At 50.3% G+C, this 14991-nt stretch overlaps 1 protein-coding gene across 1 annotated transcript in view; it reads right to left on the bottom strand.

The window, feature by feature from the left end:
• Positions 1–14991, bottom strand: part of LOC122374928 (ras-specific guanine nucleotide-releasing factor 2-like) — a gene marked incomplete at its 5' end in the record, with an annotated part of 38371 nt that overhangs the window by 4833 nt on the left and 18547 nt on the right. The window contains 5 exons of the mRNA XM_043353994.1: positions 3142–3339; positions 3759–3956; positions 4420–4504; positions 8814–8911; positions 12988–13167. Coding sequence (XP_043209929.1) covers positions 3142–3339; positions 3759–3956; positions 4420–4504; positions 8814–8911; positions 12988–13167 — 759 coding nt within the window. The remainder of the gene's footprint in view (positions 1–3141; positions 3340–3758; positions 3957–4419; positions 4505–8813; positions 8912–12987; positions 13168–14991) is intronic.

Here is a 14991-nt window from a genome sequence, read left to right as displayed (position 1 = left end):
CTGTGAATGAACGGGAGACTTTGTGAATGCCTGCAGGCACGACATGCATGCCAGTCGGCACCAGTCCCTATATTGCACCCATTGCACCAGTCGGTTCGTCAGCGCAACATTGGAGTCCTGGCAAAAATAAAACGACATTTCCATTTCTCCTTTTAACCCTCGCATGTGTGCGGCGTTTGCCAGCTTCTAATGTGTAGGGGGGGGGTCGGTTGGACCCCCCCCCCTTGCCGTTTGGCCCCTGATTGAGCTAGAGCTTCGCGGAAAAAACGAGCGTGTTGCCCGTGACGAGAGGAAGCCGATGATACCCAATTTTAAGGTCCTAGGTCATTGGTTGACCTTCCAGGTCAGGTCAATGACCCAAAGTCGGGAAAATCGGGAACTGTTTAGAAAGTCGTAAAGTGTGGCTGCTAAGGGGTTTTTCGGGGTGCTGATCACGAATATCGTGTTAGTTTTGATCACAGATGATGTCTTGAAGCATTTAGACCAGGTCGGGTCAGGTCAGGTCAGGTCAACCAGTAGGCGTCGTGACGGGTATTCGTAGTACGTGTCAACCGCCTCTGACAGCTTCGTAACATGTTACGAAGTCACCAAAACTACTTCGTAAATGTTCAAATGGTTGCTAAATTCGAATTCAGCTCCAAAAACTAGCCTAGAAACATGTAAAACTCGAAAAAGTGACCCGAGGTCACCCGAGGTCACCAAAGGTCAATGACCTGACCTGACCTTCAGGTGACCTTGACACACACGGGAGTAACATCAAATCACATGTTTGAACGTTTGAAACCACGAAAAGCTTGCAAACACGCGGCTAGTGCGAGCCGACATACGCGAAATCGCGATTCCGGCCAAACATGGTCTCGGAAAAGAGGTCACAGGTCAAAGGTCATTTGGGTCAAGGTCATGAAATTTTCAGGGCAGGTGTAAAATTGATCAATGCGAGGGTACTAAAAGTTTCGTCGCGATCGGCCGCTTTTTACGCGAGTTATTCGCGAAAAACCATGGGGGGGGGGGGTCCATCCGACCCCCCCCCCTACACATGCGAGGGTTAATTTATACTTTTTGTTGTGGTGAGTAAAATGCGTAAGATCATTAGCTGAGGGTTTAACTGCAATATTTGCTGCGACATTTGTGCAATTTCAAAAGGAAACTTTTTTATTTTCGTATTGTAGTATAGTATTGGGCATTGGCTGAACTGTTCCTACTGACATTTCATGAGGTGTGGCTTGTGGCCTAATGCCTGTGGCTGTAATGTGTCTCAGTAGGTAAGGTAAGTAGGTAATGTGTCCCAGCGCCGTCCGGCCGTCCTGCAGCGGTAGCCGCTCTCTCGCCGCGCTGCGCGGCCGCTCTGGCCGACCGACCGGCCAGTCGGCGCGGCGTCGGCCCCTCGTCAGCGGCCGGCCGCCCAGTCAGCACACCACAATGATCAATGCGGCCCGCTCTTGGCAGGATGTCTTAAAGGGTCGACTAGTAAGCAGGCTGCGAGGCGCCGCCACGGGCGGACGACGCCAGCTCGAATACCGCGGCTGGTCACTGCCCCTCCCCTCCCCCCCCCCCCAACACCAACACACAGACACATCACACTGAAATTCAGTGTGGCAGAGCGTGTATGGTCCGAATAATATCACCGAATAGCCTGGAACGTCACCGCGATTATCGACAAAGAGCCATACCAGAAAATCGGATAGATCAAGGAAGCCTAGCCGCGCACAAGGCGCTGACCAGCAAATCCTAGCGGTAGAATAGGTCAGATATGGATCCCATTACTAAAGAAACCACAAAAAAAAACATTCAGAGATACATGGCACCAAGTTTCCACTTTCCGAGACTAATGCCTCGGTAGCGGAGTGGCCCGGGCTTCGAAGGGCATGACGCATACGGCGCAATGGCGGCAGCAACCGGGCCCTTCAAAGAGCTTGACGACGACCGGAGAGGCAAGTGACTGAACTGCTAAGAAACTTACATCTCAAGACGGGGACAGCAGTCCAACAACTAGCATCTGTCAGCACAGTCCATATTTCTCGCGGCTCGCGCAGCGCCCACTCATCCTCCATCGATTCCATACCTACCGTAGCGTAGCGTTGCCGCCTGACGCGATGCTGTTCCGCATTACACGGATGCGCTGCGGCACAGTCTATCTGTTCAGTGAATCCGCGCTCGGTATCGGTAGCTACACCAACGGGCGATGACGACGACGTAAAAAGACATCTGTCACCGTAAAAAGTCTATGGTTGACCGATGCAGTAGTTAGCTTACACATTTTGTTCGAGATGCTCTGCAGGAAAGCCCCCCAACGGATGGTTGTGAAAGAGAATGACGTGATTACTGATTGGACAGAAAAGAGCGGCGTTTTGCAAGGTTTCAGGCGTCGTCAGTGAAAATTTGTCAAGCATATACATTTATTTTGTGCATTGCAGCATGTCTATTATGAAGCTCATACCGAAGGTGCTTATGCTGCTGGCCATGAAGAACTGTGACGTTTAAAAAAAAAACTAGATAGCAAGCAAATATGTGAAAGGATAGAAACTGCAATAGACCAGACCTGAGTCAATGCAATCCAAAAATGGCCTCAACAGACAACATCGCTCACGAGATATGTAATATCATTATTAGGTGTCTTTATTTATGCGTGACAGCCAATAAACGACAAATAGCCAGGCTCTTTATTACAGGATTCTCCAATGTCCACAATGTCATGGTGAAGATTGTCTGATAAATGGATGAGATTTTCTAAAGCCGATTCACAAATGGAGCTTTGTCGAGTCTTCTGCAGCGGAGCGTTAAAACCATGGTGTATATCAAACAAAAGTCGAATGAAGAGAGGGAGAAGGACAGAGAGAGAGGGAGAGGGACAGAGAGAGAGAGAGAGAGAGAGAGAGAGAGAGAGAGAGAGAGAGAGAGAGAGAGAGAGAGAGAGAGAGAGAGAGAGAGAGAGAGAGAGAGAGAGAGTGAGTGGGAGAGAGAAGCTGAACCCTCGTAAAAATAAAGAAGATGCTTTACTTAGGCACATAAACTGAAACCACTGCTCACAAGGCAAAATAAAATACAGCCGCCATTGCCCTTTGGGACGTAAGTTGTCCCCGTCCCCATGCAATTACACAGCAGAGCGGAGACTGCGAAATTCAGTGTGCACTGTGCACTCACCATGCGCATTTTGGCGAAGTTGAGCAGCCCGTCGTCGGTGAAGTTGGGTGTGCCCTCCTCGATGAAGCTCAGCTCGGTCAGGTACATGCCCAGGTAGGGGATACAGGGCGGGTCGCAGCGGTGAAGGGTGTCCCGCAGGTTCCGAAAGTTGCCCTCGAACGAGACCAGCTTCTGCAGCCGACTGACCGTCTGCTTTGCCTGTGGGCCCGAGCATGCAGGACTGTCAGGGGCCCGAGCGGAAGATGGATGGTCAGCATCGTTTGGCTTCATAAGAAAATATACTTCAAATCAGGTTCAGGTTACAGGTTCGTGATTGTTGACAAAACATTAAAATATTTTGAAGTCCACAGCAAGGAATGAACTTGATAATATATGGTATTATTCGTTGTAGCTAATACACAATTGTGTATGTGGTCGTTTTGCGTAATGATTCCATATAAACGCTACATTTGAATTTCGATAGAGTTGTTGTTGAAGCCCGAAATAAATATTCAGAAAGCCTAAAGGACACCTATCACAGGTATTAATCAACACTTCGCAGAGAAAACTATGACGAAACACCTCCATTCCTGACCCAGAAACCCTCAGCGGCAGCATTATCGCGCACTTGTACTCACCGTTTTACTGACTTTCTCCCAGGTGCGTTTGAGCCGGAACACGGGTGTGTTGGTGAAGGCGGCGCAGATCTGCAGCACGCCGTTGAAGTTCTGCAGACACCTGCAGATGTCGCCCACGGCGGCCCACTTCTCGATCACTTGCACTCGGTCTGACGAGTTCTTGTTCTTGAGGATCGATGATACCACGAGCATGGACATCTGCCGGTCGTGACGGGGAAGTGGGTGAGGTAGAGGTGAGGTGAGGTGGATTAGATAGGTGGAGGGCTCGTTGAGAGGTCATTGCTTCGTTACGTGTCCGTCATACAACATATTTGATGGACATTGGTACGAAAGAGGGCAAATCATCGTGATACATTTACGTTAAATATTTTAAAGAGAACTGTGCGATACTTCGCCAAGCCGCAGTAAGTGCCTTTAGCCTTTGGTGAAACTGGGAGCAACAAAAGAATTACGTGAAAACTGTAGCTGAAAGCGGCAAGTTCAAAACAAGGTTTTAGCCTTTCATTCAATTGAATACAATGACCAGCTGTTCGAACCCACTAATGCCGTTCTTTGAGCGTCTCATCTATCTGAGTCTTTTGGCAAGCTTTCAGAATGCATAGAGAGCAGATTAGGCGCTGAAAAGAGCGGGCTCTGATCCACGTTCAGCGGGCGTTCTAACCTCGTTGAATCGCCTTGTGATCATCACGATGTGGGGCGCTTTCTGCGTCTTCTCCGGCTTCATCCAGTTCTGGCAGAGAAATTCCCTGAAAACACCGGGGTAGGACACGGCTGAAATTCGGGTAACCATTAGACTAAAAAGGGTTGATGAATTTACACATAAAACCCTTTTGAAGTGGTTAAATATTATTTATTTATTTATTTATTTATTTATTTAAATATAGAATATTAGTCAATTGGTCACCGGTATACATACAAGGAGACCTCAAACAGGAGTTACCCCCAGAGGGCGTGCCAGATAAACACCGTGACACCTTTGTCCCTGATTTAGTGGCATACCTAAATGTAGCACGACGTTATCAGCTCAAATACATAACAGCAAATCGTTGGTCATAGACTCTCGTATTTACTTCGCGTGGGTGAATGTTTGAAGAAGCTGGTAGTAAGCTGTAATCTAGCGTGCTAGAGCTGTTTGGGTAAAAGCTGATCTTTTCGTTTACACATGAAACAAACCTCCGGCTACTACTTCTCTTGTCTTTCTCCTTCCCCTTCAAGACCTAGCCGTAGTCTCAAGCAGGGTGTACTGTAAAGTTACATCGTTTTTGTTCGTCCCGTTCTCACTCTCTCGGTGACCAGCGGGCATGTGCTCACAGCTGACCTGGGGTAGGTCGGTCCGTCAGTAAGTGCACCCGGTCAGGTCCCCTCCCGGTGCCACCGTTCTCGACCGCTGCACCAGTGCGTGCTAGTGCCTCATCAGGGCGTCTCCTGAGTCCTGACCAACAGCAAGGAACTGTGGCAGCGCCATCACTCAACCGCTCCCAAACACTGTTTACTGAGCTAGCCACCGACATCCATTAGCATTAAATCCGCCGGTAGAGGTGATCGCTGGAAGAAAACCCTGATGATCCGCCTCAAACGAAAACGCAAACGCTCAGAATATTTACATGAGATATTTTGATATCTTCAATATTCACGAGCAGCATGTGAACAATGTGTCCACTGATCACGCCGATACTGGACACAGGATAACTCGTAGACATATGAACCTGATCTAAGTACCTATATCCACCTTCTCTTCTCCTCATAAGCAGCGGCTGTTACCAGCCTTGAACACTGAACAGCGCAGCGGAGGCGGTGGAAGTTGGGCGGTGGGCGGTGGGCGGTGGGCGGCGGGGGCGGCAGCGGGCGGCGGGGGCGGCGGCAGCGGCGGAGGCGGGGGCGGCAGCGGCGTGCGTCACGCGCGGCGGCCCGCTTGTCGGCCGCTGCTAATCAGGACATCCTTCAGGCGGCGTTCGGCCTCCGGGGCTGACAGGCGTGGCGGGGTCGTATAGCTAACGCCCGCGCCGCCGCCGGAGCTCGGGACCGCCGCACTCCGTGGCAATTTGTCGGGCCGTTAGACTATATTTTAAACTGCCTGGCCGGGAGATACCCTGAGCCGCGCGGTTTATGAAGCTACATAGATTACCAGGCTAAGCCCGGGAGCTGAACTGAAATGCGCGAGCGTGAACGAATACAGAATGTTTGCATACAGCGAGTCCTAACGACAGCTCAGCTTCCGAAATGGATTCATTGTGTGAATGAAGACATGAATGAATGAATGAAGTCTACATGAATGAATGAAAAAAGAGTCAAGTTAGTGCCAAGTTATTGCGAGGAAATTGGATAAGTTCATGCATAGACTTCTCTATAAAAAGAGGAGTCTGTGATTGATGAATCATGACCACCAACAGGGTGACGGAGAAGGTATTCGACGAGACTATGCTGACTATGCTCGTCATCCAGTTGTAATGAATCCGCACGATATGGCGTACCGGGGAGACTAAGTTCGGTAGTCCAGATGTAGCTAAGCTTCCAACCACCGTTTCATATGTCACCCATGTCCTATCAGTGTTTACAGAAACCGTTCTTCGCCCGAGGCCGTTGTGGTCTCAACGGCAAAGGTGGCCAACGAGACGTGCTGACGCATTGATTTCAGAGCTCCGCGCCGAGACCGAGTCAAAGGGAGGGGTGGAGGAAGACGGAGAGGGAGAGGGAGAGAGAGAGAGAGAGAGAGAGAGAGAGAGAGAGAGAGAGAGAGAGAGAGAGAGAGAGAGAGAGAGAGAGAGAGAGAGAGAGAGAGAGAGAGAGAGAGAGAGAGAGAGAGACAGAGAGAGAGAGAGAGAGAGAGAGAGAGAGAGAGGGAGAGAGAGAGGGCAGGGTTGAATGTAGGAATTAGTGAGAGGAAGAATCCACAGATGCAGGCCGCGCGCAACATAGGTGAATGTGGATGAATGGAGAAGGATTCATCGTGTGTTCAGCGCCGCCTGCAGGGAGCGCCGGTCGGTGGTCGGCGCCGTGAGAGATATATCGTACGACAGCTCAGCCTACGAATGTCAGCCGCACATATCGGTGGGTACTGTGTACTGCGTAGGTACTGTGTTCACTGCGGAGGACCCGACTCAGTCACTGTGTGGAACAGTCGTACGTGCAAGTGAAACAACTTATGAAATTTGTAAGAAGTCGCATAAATCTCACATATATCGCAATCATAAGTTAAAATTTTAAGCATGCAAATCCGTGACTAATTTACCGAATCATACAGAAAAACGGCACGCCACGCCGGTCAGGGAGCATGCGCTGTGACCGTCCCTGTCCACAGTTTGTCCCGGTCCGGTCAAGGGGAGCGCTGTGACCGTCCCTGTCCACAGTTTGTCCCGGTTCGGTCAGGGGGAGCGCTGTGACCGTACCTGTCCACAGTTTGTCCCGGTCCGGTCAGGGGGAGCGCTGTGACCGTCCCTGTCCACAGTTTGTCCCGGTCCGGTCAGGGAGCATGCGCTGTGACCGTCCCTGTCCACAGTTTGTCCCGGTCCGGTCAGGGGGAGCGCTGTGACCGTCCCTGTCCACAGTTTGTCCCGGTCCGGTCAAGGGGAGCGCTGTGACCGTCCCTGTCCACAGTTTGTCCCGGTCCGGTACGGGGGAGCGCTGTGACCGTCCCTGCTAGCAGGTTGTCCTCCGCCCGGGACCACTGGGAATGCACTGTCCTGGTCCGGTCCGGGGACTCGCTGTCGCCAATCAGCGGCTGATTCGAGCCGCCGGACACTGGCGACTGCGTGTCCGGCCTCCGGTGGCGACCCTAATTGGCCGCCCCTAACGACCCTGCCCCCCTCCCCTCCCGAGGGGGACGGGACCAGTGAGAAGACGAGGCGCGCTCGCTCCTTCTCACCGTCTGCCGTGCGTCTCACGCTCCGCGCCGCGGCCTGATTGTATTTTCCGCGTCATTTCATGTCGGTGGCGCCGCATTGTGCTGTCCGTCGATAGGGAAACGATCAAAGAGCGGCCCGCGGCACCAGGACCCGGCTGCTGCAGCAGCTGCAGCTGGCGGCAACTGCTGCAACAGCTGCCTGCAGCTGGCGGAGGCGGCTATTGGTTTGCAGCCTGCTACGGATGTATGACAGCCTGTACGTATATCGACCAGCCAATACTAAGGCATCGCTAATTGAAAAGACGTGGCACATTATTCATGCCTAACTTTGGTATTTTATGATGTTCTTCTATTGTCGAATATTCTTGCCGGAAATGTAGCGACACGATAAGCGTTTTCCGTTGCAATACTAGATAGAACAGAAATCAGTGCAGCCTGGAGCTATGTGGAAATGACTTCTACTATCAAGATTTAGCTCTGACGAAAATGCGTAGCGGATTTTATGGCGAGGCTCTGAAATCTGACGATAAATGGCCGCGGTGATAGGGCCTTGCTGACGCTGAGCGCGCTCAATCCGCGGGGATACCATGGACTTCATGGACATTACAGATATAAAAAATGGACGAGGCATTTATTTGAGGAAAATGTAAAATTACGGAGCAGCTAAGATTCATCCAATAAATTTAGAATAATTTATTTTTTAGTATGCCTAAAAACGGGATGAGCAATCGCGCTTAGAGATTCGCGTTTCCCACGGGGCCTGTTTCTGCAGCTAACCAAGTCCAGCTCAGCTTTCCGTGCCGCCTTACAAATGGCGTGACTGCGAGCATCCTCACTGCATACCACCAATGATGTGCCCGACATATTGGTTTAGAATTGCGAGAGGCGTAGCACGACTTTATCAGTTAATAGGAAAGCCAATTCATAGCTACATGCTGATAAGGAAGCGAGAATTTGAGGGTGATATTTTCGTAATTGAGGCTCTTTATGTCAACAATAAATTTGAAGTTCGACTATATATCTTTTTTTCACAACTCAGCACCTCTTCAAATAGATATACAGCTAGCGCATCTGATGCTTACATACATCGAGCATTGCTCGGCAAGCGGAAGTGACACCTGTGAAGTTCACTGACCTTCAGCACCTGCGGGTGACTGCTGCATGCCATCGCCACTCACTGGCACCTAACTGCTAAAGATGTAGGTAATACTCACTCGCTCCTGATGGCCATGAAGATCTGGTGGTCGAGGTAGGTCATCTGCTCGGCTATGTCCAGCGCAGACAGAGTGTCAATGCTCTCCTCGCTAGGAGTCTGGAACGACGGAGCGGGGCAGAGCGATTAGTGTCACACAAACGGTGCTGTTTTCAGTTTCGTAAGCATAAAACGGAATCACATAATGCGTACCGTAAAGTGGGGCTATTTGAGACAGTATTTAAAATCGCTATAAAATGAAGATCGTTTGATTTATGTGTGATATTTTTGCACAGGAAGGTGTGGAATCGAGCAGTAAATCGCCTGAGCAAAAAAATTAAGCATGAATCTTAACCCTCGCCCGCACATGGTGGTTGCCACCCCCCCAGGTAGTCTTTCTGCTCTGCACTCAACATTTTTAGAGCTAGAAAACTGATTTTTCGTATAGCTGCTCCTCTATTCTTTCTTGATGTCCACTGAAAATTTCAAGTTTCTGTGATTTTTGGTTTCGGAGATATGACCTTGTTTTTCAGGTCATGTCATGACCCAAATGGCTAATTCTCAACATCTTGCGTTTGCCATGGTCCTTATGAGCTTTTGGCACCCTGATTTCGGCCTTTTTTGCCAGTCTTACCTCCTACCTATCATGGAACATGTTGTTCGACGATGTACAGGGGTCAAGGTCAGGGTCAAGGTCAACCTAGGTCACCTAAGATAATTGCGTTTTAGGCAAGCTGAATTTACTTTTTTTGAAGCTTTTTGACTGCATTTTTGGTAAAAGCTTCTCAGATCATGATTTCATGTAATATGAACCCAAAAACAATCGGTGCACACATCAGTATACACATAGACACACACAGACATACAAACACATATAATTGATCTTGACCTAACTTGACCTGAAATGACCTCAGCAGCAAAATTCTGGTCGGGTAGTGTGACAAAGAGGTTCTAGCTGGCTTGGCACCAGAAAACAGCATCGTCATCGGTATTTGATAAGCAGCGCACTTGATATCCAACGGTGACCCAAAACAGCAACATTTTTTAGTTTGACCTGACCTGGAAGGTCAATGACTGACCTGAGAAGGTAAAACTGGGTATCATTGGATTCGTCTCTTCCCAAAGAATCTTTTTGGTCTTTACTGCTAAGCTCTATCTCCAACAGGAACGAAATGGCGCGGGGGGGGGGGTGGCAACCCCCCCCCCCCATGTGCGTTCTAGGATGGGAAAATGGCATATGCGGGCGAGGGTAAGTGGTTTTTATTTTATAGCAATTTTAAATACTGTCTCAAATAGCCCCACTGTCTCAAATAGCCCCACCTTACGGTACCGCACAGTAGGGTTGTTCAAAAAAACCGGATTTTGGAAAAGTATACGGGCTCATGACTCGTGTGGTGAGGTATTCTTTTCTGAGTCCAACGATGTCCTTTTTTCCGAAAAATATTAACTGCTTCATGCTCCCCAAACGGCTTGAAGAGGAGGATGTTACGCCCGGCGACCGGCCGGTGTCAATAAGGGCGAGAATTCGGTGCCGCGCGCCGGCGGAGGCGCCTTATCGGCACCGCGCGCCACGACATCTACCGGGCGGCCGGCCGACCGGTGTAAGGGAATGAATGGGTGGTCTTCTTTCGCATGATAGGGGTGCGCTAGCCCATATTGTCGGAGTGGAAAGTTTCAGTGCAGCATCGGTACCTCTGCCGCAGTGTTCTGTGTCGATGCCCGATGGTTCAGAAAAAAGCCAAGCAGAACTAAGAAAAGACTCAATGCTTCTGGCTAGTTCACTATAAACATCTCGTTTCGAGAATACAGCGCGGCGTTTCACGGCCGCTGCTACCAAGATTGCTGCTACCACGCTGCCGGCAGGCTGACTGACTACATCGTCCGAGTTTGCTGATATCTCCATGGACACCCAATTTGACACGTAGGCTGCTAGCGAGCAGTAATCGCCACGCACTTTGAGAATGTGGATCGATCATGGTTGTTCAATACAAAAGCGCCCGTGAAACAGGACCCAGCTGCCACTCAACATACCATATCGCTTTGTTCATGAGTCAAGACGCGAACTCTGAGCAATAACACAGCTCTTTGCACTGCTGTCGACAACTTACATTGCTTTTAGACGGTGGCTTGCAGCCCACATATGCTGTTGCCAACGGTATGCGAAAATTTGAAGTTTACTAAGAACAGCAGGAGCTAGCCCCCGGCATCGACGTTAGGTTTAACCTACATTAGCACTTAGCAGTTAAAAACAGGATGACATGCCCGGGAATGACGCGGTGGCCGCACTGACATCGTGACGAAGTTGGGTGTGAGTAGAGACAATAGCTGGAGTACACATAATGTCAAGCGCCCATCAATCCAACCCTTCGGGCAGCAGCAGCATCAGCAGCCCGGCCATGTCCACCGATGCCGCTCAAGATCCGATCCAGAGCCGGCAGAGAGCACGGCTCTGCCCTGACCTGACACATATCCCCGGCGTGTCATGACGGACAGACCATTACCTCGCCTGTATAAATACAATGTATACACTATACAGTATACCTAACTTACCTATTTCTAAGTCTCATGTTGAGGCAAGAAGTGATCAGCGTCCAGTTCTACTTCGACGAAGACTCGTATTCAGACCTGGCAAAGAGAGCACGGCTCTGCCCTGTTTCCGCGGCTTCTAATGGCCACATCGATACGAGACATCTCCAATCGTCTGTTTTACCTAACTACAAAACCAGGTTGTTGTGTTGCGATTAGCACGATACAATTGTTGCGTACAGCGTAGATATTTGTTAAATGCGTAATTAATTAGAAATAGGAAAAGTAAACATTGCCATCGTCATTCGCCAAACAGGCGATGTCAAGCATAAGTCTGTCCGTCATGACACGCCGGGGATGTGTGTCAGGTCAGGGCGGCTCTGCCCTGGGGGATGTGTGACGCGCTCTATGCCGGCTCTGGGTTCGGGTCTTGAACGACACCGGCGCGGTGGGCACGGCCGGCTGCCGGTGCCGCTGCTGGATTGAGCGACACAATTGATTTATATGTGTACTCCCGCTATTGTCTCTACTCAATTCGTCACACTGTAAGGGTGGCCAAACTGTCATTCCCAGACATGTTATCTTTTCTTTCGAACTGCTAATCTAAGTAAAACAAACGTCAATCCTTGCAGCTTGATGAATAAACAAAGCGATATGTTACGCTAAGGAGGCAGCTGTATTCTGTAAACGGAATGTTTCGAGTGAATTACCCAGAAGCGTTGAGTCTTTTCTTAGTTCTGTTTGGCTTATTTTCTGAACAATCGACACAGAACAACGCGGCAGAGGTACCGATGCTGCACTGAAACTTTCCGCTCCGACAATATGGGCTAGCGCACCCCTATCATGTGAAAGAAGACCACGCATTTTATTCCCTCCCACCACTGGCCGGCCGGCCGCCCGGTAGATGTCGTGGCGCGCGGTGCCGATAAGGCGCCTCCTCCGGCGCGCGGCGGGGAATTCTCGCCCTTACTGACACCGGCCGGCCGCCGGGCGTGACATGGTCCTCTTCAAGCCGTTTGGGGAGCATGAAGCAGTTAATATTTTTCGGAAAAAAGGGCATCGTTGGACTCAGAAAAGAATACCTCACCACACGAGCCATGAGCCCGTATACTTTTCCAAAATTCGATTTTTTTGAACAACCCTACCGCACAGGGAGGTTTAGCTTGGCCGCTTTCCTGTCTAGCGCACGGGCTGGGTAGACTGCGCCGCACGACAGACATGCACTGCGGCACAGTATCCTGTCACAGGCCGGCGCCATGGCTCGCGCATGGACTCGACTCAGGTGGAACGTGGCCGAGAAAACATCAAGCTGATGTTTCCTTGCCCTTAACATTCCCATCTGCCTCCGACATCCATCCATCATTGTCGACTAGCTATCCCTCGGAGCTCTCCAAACATCGCTAATGATCTACGAAAGTTCTCCAGGCCAACGCAGGCAGAATATCGGCACTTTGGTGGAGTGAAGAGACTGCTTATGAGCCTCCTCCTCTATTCCGCTATGCCGTAACATATTATATCATCACATCTTTTATCTACATCTTTGATGCTTTAATTGGAACAATGAATCTCTAAAGAATGTGACATAATAAAAGTGTGGCTCGTAATGTAATGAATTCTAGTACGTCTATCCAGTATATTATATAATACGAATTCAATGTCACTTTACTTACCAGCGGCGGCGCCAGGAGCCGATCCAGGGTGACTCGGTTCCTGACGGGCTCCTCGCGCGTGATCATGTGGTAGAGCTGGCTGGCCGCCTTGTGCTCCGTCGGCAGGATAGACCGCGAGCTCATGACGTCCTCCAGGAACTCGATCGTCAGGTTCTTCAGCTGAGTGTCACTCTCAAAGTCCTGCGGGCAATCACGGGCAGGGTGCAGTCACTTTCAGTGAATACGGTCACTGTGACCGTGTCACACAGAATATATGTCGGCTACAGAAACGCTGACGTCAGACAGTTTAACCCTCGCCGGCCGAGGGGGGGGGGCGGGTGCCGCCCCCCCCATAGGTTTTTTTCGCGATAGCTCCGAACACGCTGGCGATAGAGAGCTGAAACTTGGCATACCTGACCTTTGATCCAAGCCGCATCTTTTGACACCAACCGCATTTTTGGGTCAGGTCAGGTCACTGACCTATGACGTCATAAGTGAACCTCTGCACGGTCTTCAGATGTCGCAACTTCGCAACGCCCTCACTGCCAGAGGAGATGTCACAGGGAAATGAAACTTGCAGGATCTAGTATCCATTATGAGTCCCACAACTTGTATATCTCGGATTTTTCCTAAAGGTCATATGAGGTCAGGTCATTTTCGTGACCTCACCATTATAAGTCAATGGGGAAAAATTCAAACTGCTATTCTGGCGCCGGGAACGATCTCCAACTATCTCAAGCACACAGAATCGTGATTTTATGCACTCCTTGCAAGGTTAGATGCGTCACTTTTGCAATGTTGACCTTGCGTGACGTCATTTATGACGTCATTAAGGTCATATTAGTTTTTCGTCAATAACTCTTGATCAAATTGAGCTAGCGAGTCGGAAAAGCCACCAATGGACTCAGGAAGACCTGCCGAATCGAATGATATGCGACATGACCTCTTTCGACCAACTTCGTGACCTGGGGGTGCTGACCTGACCTTGACCTGAGGTCAACACCCCAAGTTGACCTGACCCGGACAAAAAGTATAATATTCGACGCGCCTGAGCGAGACGAACACGATGCTGCCAGAATCGGCGCTCTGCGGCCGTTTTTTGCGAAGTTATTCACCAAAAACTGAACCGTACCTTGGGGCACTTGACCTGACCTCAGAGGTCACCGGTTGACCTAGGACCTTAAAATCGGGTACCAATCTCTGCGTCTCGTAACGGCGCACACGCTCGTTTTTTCCGCGACGCGCTAGCTCCACCAGGGGCGAAACGGCGAGGGGGGGTCGTACCCGCCCCCCCCCCCCCTCGGCCGGCGCGTATGTAGAAAACCAATAGGTCCGGCGAGGGTTAACCGGGCCGCCCAATGAATATTGGGCCACGCCTCCGCTGGGCAGCAGTCTCCTTTGCCGGACAGAGCTCTCTCGATGTTGCCATTCCCTCCCTTCTCTCTCCTCTCTTCTCCTTTTATCACTCTCCCTCCTTCCAGTTCCGCGACTTCAAGCCTTTCAGAGACCTCGCGAAGAATGATGCTTTTCAGGAAGGAACAAAGACGGTCCAGCCACAGGGCTGATTTTTGGCCTGACGCCGAGATCCTTGATAACCAAGCATCGGACTAATATTAAACAAAGACGCGAATCTCGGCCGGACTCTTGTCTCTAACGACCAACCGATGAGAGAGCAGACGACCCGGCCGCCGAGCCCGGTCCTTATGAGCGAGCGAAGGGGGGATCGTTGCCGTAATTTGTGCTGAATAACGCCGCAGTGTGCCACAGTCCTCAGCTCGCCGCCTAATGAAACCGGAGGGAGCCAGGCCTGACCCCAGCTAAAAATAGATACAGACAGACGCTCCGAATAAGCGCAATGACGCAACTGGTATTTTACTTTTTGTTGCTAGCTTCTCTCATGATTATATCTGAATTAAATGATAAAGCAATGTATGGAGATAAAAATGCACAAACCAATGAAATAGCTCCTAATTTCGCCACGATTCAAGCAGAAATCAAGTTAATTTTTTTAGTAACAGCCTATTC

Source organism: Amphibalanus amphitrite, unplaced genomic scaffold (genome assembly GCF_019059575.1).
Source record: "Amphibalanus amphitrite isolate SeventyFive unplaced genomic scaffold, NRLGWU_Aamphi_draft 001741F_arrow, whole genome shotgun sequence".
Classification (NCBI taxonomy): Eukaryota; Metazoa; Arthropoda; class Thecostraca; order Balanomorpha; family Balanidae; genus Amphibalanus; species Amphibalanus amphitrite.
The sequence above is the reverse complement of the archived record's forward strand: the minus strand, read 5'-3'. Positions and strand labels throughout refer to the sequence as shown.